Raw genomic sequence first — 21,122 nt, forward strand, 5'->3', positions numbered from 1 at the left:
TCACATACTAAAACCAATCAGTTTAAAACATAAAGATTTATATCAGTCTTGTTCCTTAGGAGGAAAATAATTTGCTTACACTTTCCATTTCTTTCATCTTTTCTTGTGTTCGTTCAGTTTCTTTTTTCAGTTGACTTATCTCCTGTTCATTTTGTAGTGTTATAAACTCTTTTTCTCGAAGCTGTTCTTTGGCATTTTGCAATTTTTCATTCAAAGCTTCTATCTGAATTTTAAGCAGAGCAATGTTAATGTAACTAAAGAAAAATAATTCTTCAGTCATAACTGCAATCCAAGTAAGTCAGGTTTTAAATATGTATATCTAAAATAGCAAAAATTTAAAAATATGTTTTTCTTTTTTTTTTTATTTTAGAAGAGAGTGAGTTTATTAGAACAAAGAGCCAAAAATGTGTTTTTCTTAAGACAACCATAACTTGGACATAAGCATCAGAATTCTTGTGCCTAATAAGATGCTTATATGTATACCTAAAATATACTAAAAGAGATGAAAGTCTCAATCACATTTGTATAAGAAAGGAAAATAAAGGTACGTTAAAACAACACACATTACATGGCTTTCAAAATAATTTTACAGGTAATTATCTGCATGAGGTAAAAAATACAATTAGTGAAAACAAACTCCCCTTCTTTACTATGTTCCTTCCTTAGAGGCAACCACAGTTAACAGAATTACTTGCAAATCCTTCCAGAGATATTTTATACATATTCAGATATGCACACATTATAATAAATATGTGAACACGTTGACATACAAGAAAACTACATTCAAAATAACATTAAAAGGGTAAGCACCAGAAGCTGGGGAGTCAGAGAAAAGGAGAAATGTTGGTGGAAGGGTACAAAGTTTCAGTTAGGCAGGATGAATAAATTCTGGAGACACAATGTATGGCACAGTGAATGACTGTAGTTAGTTAGTAATACTATGTTGTATACTTGATAAGTGTTCTCATAAAAAAAAAAGTAACTATATGAGGTTGTAGATATGTTAATTAGTTTGATTACTGTAATTATTTCATAATGTATATGTACATTAAAACATCATGTTGTACATCTTAAATATATGCCATTTTTTGTCAATTATACCTCAATAAAGCTGGGGAAAAAAATTGAGAAGAAAATGAATATAACGTAGGATGTACAAGATAATTAAAATTATGCAGTATTGGGAATTCCCTGGCAGTCCTGTGGTTAGGACTCCGTGCTCTCACTGCCAAGGGTCCGGGTTCAATCCCTGGTTGGGGAACTAAGATCCCACAAGCTACACAGCACAGTGAAAAAACAATAAATAAATAAATAAATAAATAAATAAATAATAAAGTAAAATAATGCAGTATTTTTATTGTTTGTATTCTATTAAAAAGCTGTATTATGTGAATAACAGATGCTTACAGTTGAGTTATTTTTTTAAACAATTTAAGACACGTAATTTTTAATAATTTACCTGTTTGTTGCTTTCTTTAAGTTCCAATTCTGATTTCTCCACAGTACCCTCCAATTTAATTATTTTCTGTTCCATTTCTCCCCTGTACTCACGAATAGTCATATCCAAATGTGTAACCTAAGTACAAAAGCAACATTAAGCTGTCATTCAATTTTATTCTAACGTGGAAAACTGTGTGCTTGGAATGTGATTTAGAATTGTTTATAGTGGGTATAACTAAAGAATAAATGCAACTCAAATAAATTATTAAAAAGAATGACACAAATAATCATTGCTTAATAATACTGGATCTTGAGCCCGATATATGATTATGTTCACATAAATGACAAATAAAATTATTCAAACTTCATTTTATGCTTGATAAAAGCTGCTAGGGCTTCCCTGGTGATGCAGTGGTTAAGAATCCTCCTGCCAATACAGGGGACATGGGTTCTATCCCTGGTCTGGGAAGATCCCACATGCCGCGGGGCAATTAAGCCTGTGCACCACAACTACTGAGCCTGCACTCTAGAGCCCGTGTGCCAAAACTACTGAATCCACGTGCTGCAACTACTGAAGCCCACGCACCTAGAGCCTGTGCTCCACAACAAAGAGAAGCAACCGCAATGAGAAGCCCACACACTGCAACCAAGAGTAGCTCCCGCTCACCACAACTAGAGAAAGTCCGTGCACAGCAATAAAGACCCAATGCAGCCCAAAAAAATCAATAAAATTTAAGAAAAAAAAAAAAAGCTGCTAAATAACAATGCAACATGAAAATTGTGGGATGCAGCAAAAGCACTGCTTGGAGGAACATCTAAAGCATTGAATGCATATATTAGAAAAGAAGAAAGGCCTAAAATCAATCATCTAAGCTTCCACCTTGGGAAACTAGAAAAGGAAGAGCAAATTAAATCCAAACTAAGCAGAAGAAAAAAATAATAAAAATTAGAGCAGAAATCAATGAAATTAAAATTGGGAAATCAATAGAGAAAATCAACAAAGCCAAAAGCTGGTTCTTTGAAAAGATCAATAATATAAATAAGTCTCCAGCCAGACTAACTTAAAAAAAAAAAAAAAGAGAGAGAGGATATAAATTGCTAATACGAGAAATGAAAGAGGAGATATTACTACAAATCTCAGGGACATTAAAAGGATAATAGAGAAATATTACGAACAACTCTCTGCCCATGAATTTAATAAAACTAGATGAATTAGACGAGTTACTCGAAAGGCACAATCTGCCAAAACTCACACAAGAAGAGACAATCTGAATAAGCCTATACTTATTAAAGAAATTCAATCAATGATTAATAACTTTCGAAAACAGAAAGCACCAGACTCAGATGGATTCATTGCTGAATTCTACCAAACATTTTAGGAAGAAATTATACTAATTCTCTACACTCTCACTTAGTAGATAGAAGCAGAGGAAATACTAACTCATTCTCTGAGGCCAGCATTAACCTGATACCAAAACCAGACAGAGACATTATAAAGAAAGAAAACTACAGACCAGTACCTTTCATGAACATAGATGTAAAAATTCTCAATAAAATATTATTGAATCATACCCAACAATGTATAAAAAGAACTATACACCACAACAAGCGGGATTTTTTTCTAGGTATGAAAGGCTTTTTCAACATTTGAAAATTAATTAATGTAACTGATCACAACAATAGGCTAAAGAAGAAATCACATGATCATGTTAATAGATGCAGAAAAAACATTTGACAAAATCCAACATCCATTCATGATAAAAACTCTTGGTAAACTAGGAATAGAGAGTAACTGCCTCAACTTGATAAAGAATATCTAAAAAAAACCAACAGCTAACATCACACTTAACAGTGAGAAACTCAAAGTTTTCCCATTAAGGTCAGATACAAGGAAAAGATATTCCATCGTACCACTTCTTTTCAACATTGTACAGGATGTCCTAGCTAATGCAGTAAGACAAGAAAAGGAAATAAAAGGTATACAGGTTGGGAAGGAAGACATAAAACTGTCTTTGTTTGCAGATGACATGATGATTTAGGTAGAAAATCCAAAGGCTTTGACAAAAAAATTCCTGGAACTAATAAGTGATTATAGCAGGGTTGCAGGATACAAGGTTAATACACAAAAATCAATTGCTTTCCCATGTACCAGCAATGAACAAGAGAAATTTGAAGTTAAAAACAAAATTATCATTTATATTAGCATTCTCCAAAATGAAATAATTATAAATCTAACAAAACATATTCAAGATCTATATATGGAAAACTATAAAACTCCAATGAAAGAAATCAAAGGAGCAAAGGCAATACAAGATGTCCTTCAATAGGTGAATGGATAAATAAACCATAATATATCCAGGCAATGGAATACTATTCCATGCTAAAAGAAATAAGCTTTGAAAAGACACGGAGGAAACTTAAATGCATATTACTAAGTGAAAGAAGCAAATCTGAAAAGGCTACAATACAATATGATTCCAACTGTATGACATTCTGGAAAAGGCAAAACTACAGAGACAGCAAAAAGATCAGTGGTTGCCAGGGTTGGGATAAGAGGGAGAGGGATGAATAGGTGGAGCACAGAGGATTTTTAGGGCAGTGAAAATATTCTGAATGATACCATAATGATGGATAGCTGTCCAAACTCCTAGAATGTATAACACAAAAGTAAACTGCAATGTAAACTATGGATTCTAGGTGATTATGAAGTGTCAATGTATCAATAGGTTCATCAGCTTTAACAAATGTACCATTCTGGCAGGGAATGTTGATAATGGGGAAGGCTGTGCATCTGTGGGGGTGGGGGGTTTACGGGAAATCTCCATACCTGCTGCTCAATTTTGCTGTGAACCTAAAACTGCTCTAAAAAATAAAGTCTTTTAAAAAAGATGCTGCTAAATAATGCCTTCTGAATATTTTTGTTCCTCCAATAAATACTAGCTGAGCAAGTAACTCCTTTAATCCCATTTTGTTCTGATATACAGTATTATAAGAGATCAAAAGGTTCTGATACTAAGCTAACCTTCATTCCCCAAAATCCACCTGCTATAAAAATAGCAAGATAAAGAGAGATGACATATTTCTAATTTTAAAAATATTTATGTGCACAGAAAAAAGAAATAGCTATAAAGGGACTTCCCTGGTGGCACAGTGGTTAAGAATCCGCCTGCCAATGCAGGGGACATGGGTTCGAGCCCTGGTCCGAGAAGATCCCACATGCTGCGGAGCAACTAAGCCCACAAGCCACAACTACTGAGCCTGCGCTCTAGAGCCCACGAGCCACAACTACTGAGCCCATGCACCACGACTGAAGCCCGCACGCCTAGAGCCCATGCTCCGCAACAAGAGAAGCCACCACAATGAGAAGCACACACACAGCAATGAAGAGTAGAGATAGCCCGCGCATAACAACAAAGACCTAACACACCAAAATAAATCAATGAATTTTTTTAAAAAAGCTATAAAAATGTCTATTTTACCAAAAAGAGGGGACCTCTGAAACCTTGTGTGATTGTATTTTAACAGAAAATTTCATTAAAATATAGTTAAGAAAACCAACTTGAGCTGCTCTTTGCTTTAGCTCCCAATTTCTCTCCTTAAGTGCCTGATCCATTTCAAGGAGTTCTTGCTTTTTGTCTTCAATCTCCATCTTGCATTCCCTGCAATTTATCAAAGTGAAAAAGATCTAAGCAAATAAATAGGAATATTATAGTTTCAAAACAATTAAATCAAGTGGGTTACCTTTCCTGTAAGTTAAAAGTGATAGGATATATTCAACTATTTCAGATTGAGAGCTCAAATTAAAGAAATAATGTATAAAGAAAATGACTGTATCAATGCAACTACTTTAACAGAGTGTTCTAAAAAGGCAAAAGTTAACTCAGATTCTACTATTGGAGACAATTTAAGTTAAATGTTAAAAGCACTACCAGGGAATAAGATTGAATCAGTATAAGAATTTTAAAAATATATCTATATTTTTTCATTTATAGATCAAAGGAGTGTTTGAGGGTCTTTTATATATAATAGCTGTGAGTTCACTATAATTGAACGAGGCATTTACCTCATGATTGATGTCCCTGATATCCAAAGCTCAGTAAACGACCACTGTTATTTCTTATGGGAATTTTTTTTTTAACATCTTTATTGGAGTATAATTGCTTTACAATGGTGTGTTAGTTTCTGCTTTATAACAAAGTGAATCAGTTATACATATACATATGTTCCCATATCTCTTCCCTCTTGCATCTCCCTCCCTCCCACCCTCCCTAGCCCACCCCTCTAGGTGGTCACAAAGCACCGAGCTGATCTCCCTGTGCTATGCGGCTGCTTCCCACTAACTATCTATTTTACGTTTGGTAGTGTATATATGTCCATGCCACTCTCTCACTTTGTCACAGCTTACCCTTCCCCCTCCCCATATCCTCAAGTCCATTCTCTAGTAGGTCTGTGTCTTTATTCCCATCTTGCCCCTAGGTTCTTCATGAACTTTTTTTTTTTTCTTAGATTCCATATATATGTGTTAGCATACTGTATTTGTTTTTCTCTTTCTTACTTACTTCACTCTGTATGACAGCCTCTAACTCCATCCACCTCACTACAAATAACTCAATTTCGTTTCTTTTTATGGCTGAGTAATATTCCATTGTATATATGTGCCACATCTTCTTTATCCATTCATCTGTTGATGGACACTTAGGTTGCTTCCATGTCCTGGCTATTGTAAATAGAGCTGCAATGAACAATTTAGTACATGACTCTTTTTGAATTATGGTTTTCTCAGGGTATATGCCCAGTAGTGGGATTGCTGGGTCGTATGGTAGTTCTATTTTTAGTTTTTTAAGGAACCTCCATACTGTTCTCCATAGTGGCTGTATCAATTTACATTCCCACCAACAGTGCAAGAGGGTTCCCTTTTCTCCACACCCTCTCCAGCATTTATTGTTTCTAGATTTTTTGATGATGGCCATTCTGACCGGTGTGAGATGATATCTCATTGTAGTTTTGATTTGCATTTCTCTAATGATTAATGATGTTGAGCATTCTTTCATGTGTTTGTTGGCAATCTGTATATCTTCTTTGGAGAAATGTCTATTTAGGTCTTCTGCCCATTTTTGGATTGGGTTGTTTGTTTTTTTGATATTGAGCTGCATGAGCTGCTTGTAAATTTTGGAGATTAATCCTTTGTCGGTTGCTTCATTTGCAAATATTTTCTCCCATTCTGAGGGTTGCTTTCGGTCTTGTTTATGGTTTCCTTTGCTGTGCAAAAGCTTTTAAGTTTCATTAGGTCCCATTTGTTTATTTTTGTTTTTATTTCCATTTCTTTAGGAGGTGGGTCAAAAAGGATCTTGCTGTGATTTATGTCATAGTGTTCTGCCTATGTTTTCCTTTAAGAGTTTGATAGTGTCTGGCCTTACATTTAGGTCTTTAATCCAATTTGAGTTTATTTTTGTGTATGGTGTTAGGGAGTGTTCTAATTTCATACTTTTACATGTACCTGTCCAGTTTTCCCAGCACCACTTATTGAAGAGGCTGTCTTTTCTCCACTGTATATTCTTGCCTCCTTTATCAAAGATAAGGTGACCATATGTGCGTGGGTTTATCTCTGGCTTTCTCAGATTCTACTATTGGAGACAATTTAAGCTAAATGTTAAAAGCTCTACCAGGGAATAAGACTGAATCAGTATAAGAATTTAAAAAATATATCTATATTTTTTCATCTATAGATCAAAGGAGTGTTTGAAAGTCTTTTATATATAATAGCTGTGAGTTCACTATAATTGAACGAGGTATTTATGTCATGATTGATGTCCCTGATATCCAAAGCTCAGTAAACGACCACTGTATTTCTTATGGGAATTTTACTCAAAATGACACCTTACGTTTAGTGAAGTATTGAAGTCTAATATAGAAATATTTTAAATGTATTTTTTATAAATTCTAGCCCTCTTAAAACACTAACTTATGAATAATTTTATATTATAAAAATGCTTAAAATGACACAATTTTAAATTTATATCACTCTGAAACCTCTAATCAGAGAACTTTAATTTCGAACTCTAAGTTCTGATATCACAAAGGATGAAAATGTTGTTGATCTTGAATCATCTTCATATGATTTTCCAATCGTAAATATGAAACAGTATAATAAAGGTACTGACTTTAAAAAGCAGATTCTGAACTTCTTTAATGAGCTGTTTACTGTTCTCCTAAAAGCCTGAAGAGTTCATACAAGGCTAAACTTATATTCTAAAAGTAATATGAAATGAATTCTAAAGATAACTCTGCTGTCTATATGAATAGCTGCGCTTCCAAAATTCAGCTACTAGCTAGAATTTTAAGTTTTGTTTTACTTCTTTTATCCATTCACTCCCTTAACCATTTAGCAAATATTTATTAGATGCTTCTTATATGTCAAGGTTCTATGTGGAATTAATAGTCACCAGGATAGCTGTTGTTCATCACATACAGCTTACATTCCACTAGGTCGAGAGATGGACTATAAACAACTCAACACGAAAAATATAATATAAAGTGCTATGTTAGAACATTAAATACAGTGATGAGATCGTGACTGGGAGGCTATATTAGAATAGGTCGTCAGGGAAGGGCCCTTTGAGGTAATGTGAAGGGTATGAAGAAGCTGGACATACAACCATTATTTCAGGCCAAAGAAACAGCGATGGCAAAAGTCCTAAGGTAGGAAAAAACTTGGTAAACTTTAAGTACAATAAAAAGGCCAGGAGCAAAGAGAACAATATGAAATGAGGCCAGAGAAGTAGGCAGGAACCTTGGGCTTTGTATTCCAGGAAAAGGAGCTTGTATTTTTTTTTTTTTTCGATTGTGGTAAAATACATATAACATAAGATTTACCATTTTAACCACTTTAAAGTGTACAATGCAGTTACACTAAGTACATTCACAATGTTGTGTAACCATTACCACTATTTCCAGTACTTTTTCATCATTCTGAATGGAAACCCCATATCCATTAGCAGTTTTTTTCCATTCTCCCTTTCCCCAGTCCCTGGCAACAATTAATCTGCTTTCTATCTCTATGGATTTGTTTATTCTGGATATTTCATATAAATGGAATTATGCAACATATATGTGGTTTCTTTCATTTAGCGTAATATTTTCAAGGTTTATCCATGTTGTAGCATGTTTCAGTACTCTATTCCTTTTCTTTTCTTTTTTTTAAAATTAATTTATTTATTTTTATTTATTTTTTGGCTGTGTTGGGTCTTCGTTTCTGTGCGAGGGCTTTCTCTAGTTGCGGCGAGCAGGGGCCACTCTTCATCGCAGTGCGCAGGCCTCTCACTGTCGCGGCCTCTCTTGTTGCAGAGCACAAGCTCCAGACGCGCAGGCGCAGTAGTTGTGGCTCACGGGCCTAGGTGCTCCGCGGCATGTGGGATCCTCCCACACCAGGGCTCGAACCCGTGTCCCCTGCATTGGCAGGCAGACTCTCAACCACTGTGCCACCAGGGAAGCCCTCTATTCCTTTTCATGGCTGATTAATATTCCTTGTATGGATACACCACACTGTGTTTATCCATTCACAACTATCAGTGTCCAGCTGGGTCGTTTCCACTTATTGGCTATTGGGAATAGCCGTACTATGAACATTTGTGCAAAATTTTTGTTTGAACACCTGTTTTCAATTCTTTTGGGTACTTACCTAGGAGTGGAGTTACTGAGTTATATGGTTAATGTATGTTTAATTTATTGAGGAACTGCCACACTGTTTTCCACAGAGGCTGTAACCATTTTAGTTTACCATTTGTTATTTTCCGCTTGGATTTTTTTGTTTGTTTTTATTATGGCCATCTTAGTGGGATTGAAGTGGTATCTCATTGTGGTTTTGATTTACATTTCCCAAGGAGCTTGGTTATTATTCTGAATCTTTTGGGAAGCCATTAGAAGATTAAGTAGGGGAGCAATATGATCTTATTTATGTTTTAAATCATAAACTTAAATCAATTCTGTGGAGAATGAATTGTGGGGAAGGTCAAGAATTTAAGCTGGTAGACCAGGTGGGAAGCCACAGCAACAGACCAGGTGAGAGATGATGATGGCTTGTGCTAAGGTGGTAGTAGAAAAAGTAAGAAATCAATAGATTTCAGAATATGTTTTGGAAATAAAGTTGACATGACTTGCTAATAGACTGGATGAAAAAAGGGAGGGAAAGAGATAAAAATAATCTTATAGATTTCTGGTTTAAGCAACTGCATAATAATGAGATGGAGGAAGGGCAGGGTTATGAGTAAAAAAAATGAAATGTTTTAGCCACGTTTAAGATGCCTCTTTAAAATACTTCAGTGGAGATAACAAGTAGGTCATTAGATATGAGTCTGGAGTTTGGAGAAGAGGTCTTTCTAGAGACATGGGTTTGGAAGTCTCTGACACATAGTATTTAAAGCTACGTGAAATTTACCAAGAATGAGTTTGTGGGTAGAAAAGAGAAGGGGTCCTGCTCTGAACCACAGGTTACAATATCTAAGATTCTGGGTCACCTTGTTACTCTCTATCCTGTTCTTTCATTACACATTTCACATACTGGTCTGTTTTCCTTTTCAGAATCCATTTCCCACACTTTGGCTCCAGTCTGGCTCTCCACCCCTACTCACCACAGATGTGTACCTGAACAGCATTTTATGCTATTGCTGCTAATCTAAGAACCCAGATTTTAGAGTTGGACAGACTTGTGTTTCACTCCCCTCTCTGGACCCTACTATCTGACTTTGGGCATTTTACTTAATCTTCTCAAGCCTCAGTTTTCTCAAGCGTAAAAAGGTGATAATAAGCAACTCACAGGTTTGTTGTAAAGAAATGACTGAGATCATATATGAAGTCCCTGCCATAGTCCTGGCACAAAATAAGGGCTTAACACAAAGAACAACATTGTTATTGTTAATATTATTTTTCTATAAATCACTGCTGTATGCTGGTCCAATCATTTTTTACCACTATGGGATACAGGAGAGGGCCAATGTAAAATGGTCCAAAGAACAAGGATGGAAGTATTAGCCAACAGCAACAGCTATATTAGTGAGATGGAACATGGGATGAACTGCCTAGGATGGGACACAGTGAGCTAAAGGCAGTTGAGAAGTTTGGACATCTAGAATTCAACAACAAACTCTATAGTATGACCCAAGGACTAAGGGTAATAAAGTGAAATACCTGTAATTGTGATATCATTTCTTAGTATTTAACTCACCTAAGTTCAGCTGTGAGATCCTTTATAGTAGTGTATTTTTCCTCTAATGATAACTGAGCCTTCTGTAGAACATCTCTCAATTCCTGGAGTTGTCTTAAAGTACTCTTTAATTCTCCATGAGCATTTTGTAGTTCAGTCTCTAGTACTTCCCGTTTCTGCAAGGCTTCTGTTAGTTCAGTTTCAGTGTGGTGCTGTAACTTTTCTAACTCCTTCACTGTTAAAAGCAGAGAATAATTTTAGAATTATATATATAAACTATTTGTTATTCAGAAATTTGTAAGCAATTATAATTAAGAATATCCAATTTTATTCTTCTATAAGAGGCAAAATACCACTGATTGTCCCTTCCCTGTCATCTCAAATTCTCACTTTATTCCATTTCTTTAAATATACAAATGCAGACAGCTAAGCTGAGCTAACCTGTTGCTTACCAGCGTTTGTTTTCTTATCTAGTTCTGTCTTTGTCTGTTCTAATATCATGTCTAACTGAGAGAGATGCATTGCTTTATTTTCTCCATCTCGTTTTAGGTGCTTTATTTCTTTTTCCATTTTATACAGTTCTTCTTTGTAGTGATCCATCTCAAGTTTTACTTGCCTAATTAAAAACAAAAAATAAAATAAATAATAATTTGGAAACAAAAATCAACTAACTTATCTCTGACTGAACAAAGTCTGCAAGTTATATAAAGACAAATATCAGCAAAATGTCTAGTCATCGTGGAATGAATTGGGAGATTGGGATTGACATATATACACTAATATGTATAAAATGGATAACTAATAAAAACCTGCTGTATAAAAAAAAAATGTCTAGTCAGAATCTTAAATCACCTATTATATTGTTAAAACTGCTCCAACTAATAGATTGTAATTCTGTACCAATTACATGCCACTAAACACAACTATATGATGTGTTTACCTAGTACACTGCCTGGAACACAAAAGGTGCTCAATGAATTCGTTTTCTTTCTATTTGGAGATATTTTAATTTTTTTTTTAAGATTTTTTTTTTTGATGTGGACCATTTTTAAACTCTTTATTGAATTTGTTACAATATTGCTTCTGTTTTGTTTTGGCTTTTTGGCCACGAGGCATGTGGGATCTTAGCTCTGTGACCAGGGATGAACCCACACCCCCTGCACTGGAAGGCGAGGTCTTAACTACTGGACCGCCAGGGAAGTCCCTGAGATATTTTAATTTTAAAACAGATCCAAGAAGATATATAACAGATATATTTTAACTCTAAACTCTTTTGGGAGAGAAAAACAGTTTTATAAATTATAGTTTCAGAAGTGAAAGAAGCAATAGTTGGAACAGAGAAAAACCCTGCTTCATGAAGAGAAGATCTTGGAACTAGGATATATCTTTCTTATGAAGTTTATTCATCTAGTTCATAAGCTTCCTACTAGTAACTAGAACTTATTTTACCCACTGAATGTGCCTATTAGCTATAATTAAGAAGAGTTTTTATCTAGAAGTCAAAGGGTGGGAGTAAGAAAAGAAAGAAGCAGTTATTTCAATTTTCTTAGTGAAACAAAAGCAAGATCATCAGTGAGAGCAAGGATTGGGGAGGGGTTGTTAGAGTTTTGAAAGAAAAGGCAAAGGTGTAAAAGAGTCCTCTACAAGAGTAAGTAACATTGTGATTGCCAGACAGACAGCATTAAGAAAATGCTTAAGGTTTTTAAGTTATGGGTATAAAGTAAGATTGGTCAGTGTGGTTATATTTTTCTCCAGCCTCTGTAAAGATGCAAGCATGAATTAGTCTGAGTTGGATTTTTAGTTCTGTGTACCACAAAGTAAGAGAGAGGTAAAGGAGTTGTGGGTTTATGTAAATCAGTGATTTTAATGACTAACTAGAATTTAAGCTAGGTAAAGAGAGGAGAAATGGCATTAGGGAATGAGACAGTGGTAGAACTGATAGATCAGAGGTCCTAGTTACCTCAAAGAATTGTTGAATTGGGGGTATTAAAGGGAATGAGGTAATAATATAGAGGTAGATGCATAGTATTCAGATTATGTTGAAATAATGGAGATATCAGAAATGATAAGGTCTAGGATAAATCATGTGAGTGAGTGGCTGAGGATCAGCTAGATAGATGTATATTGAAATCCCCAAGAATAAAGACAGGAGTAGTGTTGGAGAGAGCTATGGTAAGTCAGGTGGCCTGTAGGTGTCAGCAACAACGAGGGATGATATGATCTGATGACATGAGGTTCATGGTGTATGTCATACTATTCCACATCTCAACCCTGTGGTACAAGAACTATGGGGAAAAGTTTTTACTTTAGAGAGCTGCAGGAGAAGAAGCAATGTCCTCCGGGGACAGTCACATTTCTGTTACAGCAAAAGAAAAGAAGAGATAGAGAATATAGGGAATGTCTCTCAGGATGGACTGTGAATTCCAGAGGATAAAGTGAAAAATCTTCCACAAGTTCAGATGGGGTGGGAAAAGGGAAGAAAATACATGAAGAGGTTTTTGGGACTAGTAAGAGAGATGAGGGTAAATCTAATGCCTGGAAATCTGATGCTTCTGTGGCATCTGGCACAAGCAAAGATAAAGTTACAATGTTAATTAGTCTTTGTGGAATTAAGGTACACATTGGTGGTGAGGCTGTGTTAGTGGATAGACAACTATCAATGGCAGAAAGAAGGTGTGAAGAACTGTGGTCTTAGTCTTAAACATAGGATACCTTCTTGACCCCACTGAGAGAGTTGAGGATATCTGGGGAAGCAAGTTGCTACTCAAAGCACAAAGGCCCTACCTTTATTCCTGTCAGAGGGGGAGAGGGAGTCTGAGGATGTTGTGGTTTAAGTTCAAATGCATAAGTTAACTCTTATTCCTGTTGGTAGAATGGTGGGCTAATTAAGAGTTTATTATTAATTATGTCAACTCTTGTCGACAAAGTATAAGAGGTCTGGGGAAGCTAGGTATAACTTTCAGCTCATAGTTCCCTTTCTTGACCAATTAACTATTGATTTCTTAGCACAGCCCAGCCACATTAAATCAGGATCTTTAGAGGTAGGACCTAGGCATCAGTACTTTTTAAAGCTCCTTGGGTGATTTTAATGTTCAGTCAATGTTGAGACCACTGTTTTCTTCTATTAATTTACTCCCTCCCATAAACAATTAGAGCCCATGAAAAGTTCCTCTATATGAGTACATCTTTGCCTACCACTTTCACAATTCAATTTAATAAAACAGCTGCTGAGTGCCTATGAGGTACAAGGAACTATGCTGATTGTTGTGGGAGGACCCTTAAATTAAACCATATATTATCTTGGCCTTAAGGAACTACAATACAGTAGGAGAGCAAAGGATATTAACCTATAATACTAAAGGCATGAGGGATACGAGGGAGTTGCAAACAATGCTATAGGAACACACACCGTAGAGAAATTAATTCCTCAAGCAAACACTTCACTGAACATTATCTGATAGTGAAACTCAAATATGACTGATGTTAAAGCAGGAAGACATATAAAAACTAACATATTCATTTTACCTGGCAGTACCAGTAAGCTCAATAACTTTTTGCCTTTTTAAATCTGCTTCATATGTGGCTGCTTCACATTTTTCCTCCATTTTTCTCAACTTTTCAGCTGAACTTTCCCTTTGTTTCTGAAGCTCTTGTTCAAGTTTTGATACCTTGTAAAGCAATTTTCAGTTAAGTATTTTAAATTCAAACACAGTTCAACATTTTTCAGACGAAAAATATTTATATAAATTTGTAGCCTAGACTATCAGTTTCAAGATGTTATTACAAAAATCAAAGTATAGACCGAGAAACAACGTTTTGAAAATATGAAAGCAAAACAATTTTTAATAAGAAAGATATTTCATTTATATACATATTTATAGAAGTGACCACATCATAACACTAAAATAGGACTTAAAAGAATTGTACAGAGTAATGGTAAATGTTCCTCTTTTCATCATCCTCATCTGAAATGTTCTTTCTTCTCTGTCAAACTATGTTTCTTTCCTTCTTCACAAATTGGCTCATACCAATTCCTAGAATTCCCATCTGCCCTCAAACTTTACAACTTGCATTTGCTCCTATTCATTCCTCCTTCTGTTTTACTACATTGCAGGAGGTATTCTTCCTGCTATATAAGTCAAACTGCTTCATAGGCGTTCTGGATTCAACTCCTATCCACTTTTTAAGGAACCTCATACTACTACCTCTACTCTCTGCTGTATCTTCAATCTCTCTTTCTTCTGGTTTCTTTATATTAGCATTTAAACATGTTCAAGACCTTCTTATCATAAAAAACTTTCCTCCACATCTCTACCTCCTTCCAACTACCACCATTTCTTTCCTCCTCTTTATAGCCCAACTTCTCAGATTTTTTCTATGCTTGTTGTATCATTTTTCTCACTTTCTCATTCATTCCTCAACCCATAGCAATCTAGACACTGTACAGAAACTACACTGTGTCACCAATGGCTTCCATGCAGCTAATTCCAATGGACATTTCTCAACCCTCAATTTACTTGACACTGATTGCAGCAGCCCATGACACGAATTATCATCCCTTAAATCATGAAATACTTACTTTGGCTTCCAGGTACTGTATCCTTCAGAGGTCTGTCAAAGTCAGTCATCTCACCCCTCATTCTATGTTCTCTCCCTAGTTAACCTCAGCCACCTCATTTTTTTTTTTCAATTTTTTTTTTTGGCCGCGTTGGGTCTTCGTTGCTGCATGCAGGCTTTCTCTAATGGCAGCGAGCGGGGACTACTCTTCGTTGCGGTACACGGGCTTCTCATTGCAGTGGCTTCTCTTGTTGTGGAGCAGGGGCTCTAGGCGTGCAGGCTTCAGTAGTTGCAGCACGTGGGCTCAGCAGTCGCAGCAGTGGGCCCTAGAGCAAGCGGGCTTCAGTAGTTGCGGCACGTGGGCTCCGTAGTTGCGGCGCGCAGGCTCTAGGGCACGTAGGCATCAGCAGTTGTGGCTCGTGGGCTCTAGAGCACAGGATCGGTAGTTGTGGCGCACGGACTTAGTTGTTCTACGGAATGTGGGATCTTCCCATACCAGGGATCGAAGCCATGTCCCCTGTATTGGCAGGTGGATTCTTAACCACTGCGCCACCAGGGAAGTCCCACTTCATATTTTCAATGAACATTTACATGACTGTGATCTCAAAGTTAATATCTGGCTGATGACTTTAATATTCTCCCTGCTCTTCTAAAACCGCTCATTGAAGAACTAAGTACAGATTATAAGTCATTAATATCCACACCCCCAACTTAAGTTCCAAATATAAAATTAAAATAGAACCCAGGTAAAAAGGGAAGGGAACCATGGAAAATCCACCTATTCTGTGTTTGATTAAATGGCACACTCATAAGCAGAAAGAATCTAAAGATAATAATCTGAATAAATCCAACACGGAACCTGTGCACAGTGGAACATGAATAAAAAGTAGAAAAAATATATGTTGGAAAATTTATTCTAAATACTGAAGGAATTTTTAGATATAAACTTCTTTAGACCCTCAAAGAAATTAGAGAAGACATAAAAATCTCTTAAAACAAAGATCATGGAGAAATAAAATAACCAAATGAAAAATACAAAGGAATTGATAGACCTAAGGAAAAAAAAAACTCAGAAGAAAACTGTAAGACAACTATAGAAATGAACACAATTTCAGAAAGAACAAGAATCATAATCAATCTTACAAAAACCGGAGTCAATGACAAGGGATTTAGAAAGTGGGAATCAAATACAGATGAGATGAAGAAATGCCTCAGGATGAAGCTGTACAACAGGAATAGCAAACAGTAGGTCTAGACTTGAACAAAAGGGATGGAGAGCCACAGGACAGATGTCTCTAAAAAAGAAAATACAGAATACCTGCCTGATATATTTGAATGTGCAGAGAAGAGATTCTTTAGTTCCACTGGAGAGGCTGAGGATGAAGTTAGAATACACAGATTAAAAAGTCATACAAATGACAAAAAGGTGAGGTGTAGTGAGGTTACTGTGAACTATCATTTTCTAATTTATACTTTTCTGTAAAGTGTGATGAGAGGAAAACAAAACAAAAAATGTGAAATATCTGTCAGAATAATTCAGATGAATTTGGTAATGAATGAAAGAGAAAAGATTAGATTCTAGAATAAAATTTCCTAGGATTCTTTCTTTGGAGTAATAACTTATTTTTTAAAATGAGTAGTTTCCTTTGGGATTTTTCTTTTAGTGCATTGCTTGGCATTTCTTTAGGGATTATCACACATCTCCTGATCCAAAATGAAGAAATTGAAAGCTATAATGATTCAGATAGGTATTATATTCAGGTCCAAAAAGGAAAAACTGAATAAAGAAAACTAAATTATAACTAGGTTGGATGGAGTGACAAAAATGTGCCCACGGTATTACACGATCACATTACATTGGAATAAAACTTTATACATTTTACAATGTTAATTTAGAATATTTCTTATAATATGGTATCTTTGAGATTAAACAGCAATTTATATAACTAGCAAAAAAATCTATTATCAATTTAAAAAAATTTCTATTTCATAAAACCATTTTGACCAATAATATATACCTGTTTTTCAAGTTTAGTTTGAATGTCTTCTAGCTCTCCATTTCTAATTGTCTCTTGTTGTAACATTTGCTGCTGTTGTTGAAGAGTATGCTGCAGAATAACATTTTGCTCAGTAGTCTCTTGAAGACTGTGATTTTTAATCTTCAGCTCTTTCTGTAAACAATATACCTAACAAATATACACATTTCTCATTATAATGACATATTTCAAATAAAAAGCAATAAAATGTCAATGTTGTCACCTTATTAGATAATTACCCTCACTTGTCATGTGGGACAATTGTATTCATAGCTATAATTTATTATGTGGAAGGGCATGGCTCATTTTTCTGATGGGGAGGTATGTTAGAAGGGCCTGTTAATAGGGTTGGTTCTTGGCTGATGTCTGGGAATGTGGCTTCTGAAACATTCCTTAAGTGATGAGACTGTTTTCCCTGGCTAGGGCACCAAATCATGCTTTCCTTCTAGGAGTTTGGAATTCTGATACTTATGGCTGTTCTTATGTGACCAGCCCCCAGTAAAAAACCTTGAACCTTGAGTCATAAGCAGGCTTCCCTGGGCAGAAGTACTGCATAAATGTTGCTGCATTTCACTGCTACAGAAAGGAGCTTATTCTGTGTGACTTCTCCCAGAACGAGGGAGAAAACATAGGAAGCCATGGATTTCTTCACACTCCATTTGATGTATCTTTTTCTCTTATTGATAATAAACCACAGCCATGAAAACACTGTATAAATGTTAGCTGCTATTTAGTACATTATTGTTGCTATCATTGCCATTGTTTGTAAAATAATATCCCAGTAAGCACTCTTGAATATTCACGATCCAAAAAACATAAAGGAAAACAATACCAACTAAGAAATTGCACTTATTCACTCCAAATATTTAGGACTTGAATATGATGATCCCCCAAATTGCTTAAAATGAAACCTTTAGAGTTATCTGGGAGAACCTATTAAGAAGGAAAAAAAATGCCCTTTGTCCAAGAAATCCATATCCTAAAAAGTGCCAAAAGAAATCATTTTAAAATTCTATAAATAATACAGCATAATTTAATATATATTTCATAATATTTGTTACCTGTTCCTAAAGTAAGGGGAAGGTTTACTAAATGATGATATATAAATCTGATTTTAAAAGATGCAACCATTTAAAATCACAGTTTAGGGAGTTCACTGGTGGCCTAGTGGCCTAGGTTCAATCCCTGCTTGAGGAACTGAGATCCCACAACCCACATGGCATGGCCAAAAAAAAAAAAAAATCATAATTTAAAGGACAGTGGCAAATAAATTTTACAAAATAAAGTGAAAAAATAAATCCCACATTTCATTAATATGAAAAACACTCAGGCAAATAGAAAAGTGAAAAGTATTAGAGAGTAAGTATTAGAGAGTGGATTGTAGGTAAATCTTTTTCAAAAGATTTCTTATTGTTGCTTATGTAATAACTTTTTAAAATGAAGGAAAATAAACCCATCCCTTTAAAGCAAACAATCTTTCTAATAAATATCAATCCAGAAGAAAATAATTTTAAACTCCTAAGAAACAGTGAAGAAGAATCCTGACTTGGTTTTTTCTAATTATCCAGCAGTGGAATATTCAGCAGCATCATGAAAGGCTTAGGGGCCAAATAGCCTTTGCTTATGATAAGAAGCTCTTACATTTCAAACTTCTTCATTATATGATGACACTGTAAACTTAGAGAACCTTACATATAACAGGCAACTATCCAATTTCTAATATTATTATAATTCTTTTTAATGCTAATCTATTTTACTTAATGTTGTCTATATGAAAATAATTTATTTAGTGTAAATAGGTATCAGTGACACCTGTTTTGTTTTTCCTGCTAGCTCCTGAGGAAACTACAGATCACACCTCTGCTGTAGTTTATTTTATATAGAACTGACTTGCCTATAAGATAAGTTTATATACTATTCTTTGCTTTACTGGAACATGCTGTCTTATACTTACTTTCCTAATCAAATAAAAAAAATGGTCAAAGTATTAAAGTAAGACAAAATATTAGAAAAAAGATAAGGCCTAACCAAAACACTAAGAAAGTCATACCACATAAGAACAATTAAAAAATTTATTTTAGTCATCTAGCCACTAGCAAAATAATTTCCATTAAAAATACTGAAGTATCTAACATATTAGTTGTATCACAAATATTAATTCACAAAAATTAACCTACATCTATCAAATTTATACTGGCATTTCACTCTACTACCCTTTAACTTCCACTTGACTTTAAAAGTAAATATAAAACAAATAGTTTTGACATTATATTCTCTACTAAGTTATTATCATATTCAGAGAATAAACTTTTCCTAAAGAATTCATTATTTTATAATTAAAGTCAAGAAGAAAGTAGAATTTACATTATAATATCTGCTTTACAATTAGCTTTATCTAATATTAATGTATATCCAAAAACGCTCTCATGATTATTACTAAAAAATAAAATATAACCCAGAAAAGTTACTGACACAATGCCAACTCTGCAAAATTTAAGTCCATCAATTTGAATAAAGGCATTTATCAATAAAATGACTGATCTTGCTGAATAAATGCTTTATGCAGAAAATATTTCAGCTTATTCACATCTATTTTGTGTTTATTTTCTTCTATCATGTTGACAATTCTGCATGAAACATATATTATCACTTTTTAAAGCATTTTAATACAAATTAAAATATTTTCAAAATAATTCAGGACCCCAAAGTCACTATTATTTTCATCATAAATGTATTTATTTCAACATATGGAAAACAATATTTGCCTGAGGCAAAAACTCAGAGGCATATTTATTAGCTTTGTGTGGTGGATTATCAACATGTAGTTTTTTCAGCTGGCTTTCTATCTATATGCTCTGGGGCCATTTAATTATTCAGCTAGTATGTGATTCGGGACTATCTACTGATTTGGTAAAATATCTTTACAACATCACCTATTACTAACAGAATGGATGCACTATCAATCAAATCATATTTTCTAAAACCTAGCTACATATGATGAAAGTCTCATTAACTCTGCTGTTATAAGATATTAATTCTATTAACCAGCATTAGAAAGAGTTTTCTCTGTAAGATATTATAATTTGCTCTAAAGACAAATAAGCCAAAACTAAATAAATGTATGGATTGGTACGTAAAAAAAAAAAAGGTAAAGAGTAATTGGATTTTTCTCCATGTTTCTTATCAACACACAAGAAGAAGTGAAAGATGATCTTTTAAGTAAGTAAGCCAATGCACATGCAGTTGAGCTAATAATTCATCAGCAATAAAAGGGCTGCAAATCTTTTTAATTTACTTACTTACTTTTTCTCTAGTATGGTTGTACAAACCTGACTACCACTTCTGATTTCTAATCCAGTTCCAGCCTAGGTTTATACTTCCTGCTATTCTGAAAAAAGTTCTAAGTTCATTTTGGGTAAATGCCTCTTATCCACCCAAGTCTCTGATGCTATTTCTAAGAATACAAATTCTAAATCTCAGCAAACTCTCTGGTTACAAACACTGCCTGTCTCCAGAGTCCATCTCTGCCAAGTCCATTTATGCTGGAGTGCAGTGAGGGCTACAGAATTTAAATGCCTAAATAGGAACTTTCCTGGCAGTCCAGTGGTTAAGACTCTGAGCTCCCACTGCAGACGGCATGGGTTTGATCCCTGGTCAGGGAATTAAGATCCCGCATGCTGCAGGGTGTGGCCAAAAAATAAGTAAATAAAAATAAATAAATGCTTAAATAATGGTTTAAAGAAGATCCCGGTGGAAAAAAAAATCACACTCTTATTCTAAAAAGTATAAGTATCTGTAGTTTAGGTGGTTTAATTTCCATGTATTGGAATACAGAAATATATGCCCACCTGTGAAAGATGCTATAAAAACCTTCATGAAGGGAAGTAGAA

At 34.8% G+C, this 21,122-nt stretch overlaps 1 protein-coding gene across 9 annotated transcripts in view; it reads right to left on the reverse strand.

Annotated features, from left to right (window-relative positions):
• Positions 1-21,122, reverse strand: part of CCDC18 (coiled-coil domain containing 18) — a 142,879-nt gene that overhangs the window by 58,646 nt on the left and 63,111 nt on the right. For all 9 annotated transcript variants that reach the window (XM_082382825.1, XM_082382828.1, XM_082382823.1 and 6 more), the window contains 7 exons: positions 17,215-17,382; positions 14,165-14,307; positions 11,092-11,255; positions 10,661-10,874; positions 5,000-5,099; positions 1,460-1,576; positions 80-223 (listed from right to left, as the gene is read on the reverse strand). In XM_082382825.1, coding sequence (XP_082238951.1) covers positions 80-223; positions 1,460-1,576; positions 5,000-5,099; positions 10,661-10,874; positions 11,092-11,255; positions 14,165-14,307; positions 17,215-17,382 — 1,050 coding nt within the window. The remainder of the gene's footprint in view (positions 1-79; positions 224-1,459; positions 1,577-4,999; positions 5,100-10,660; positions 10,875-11,091; positions 11,256-14,164; positions 14,308-17,214; positions 17,383-21,122) is intronic.

This window comes from Balaenoptera borealis (genome assembly GCF_965194805.1).
Source record: "Balaenoptera borealis genome assembly, chromosome: 1".
NCBI classification, from domain to species: Eukaryota; Metazoa; Chordata; class Mammalia; order Artiodactyla; family Balaenopteridae; genus Balaenoptera; species Balaenoptera borealis.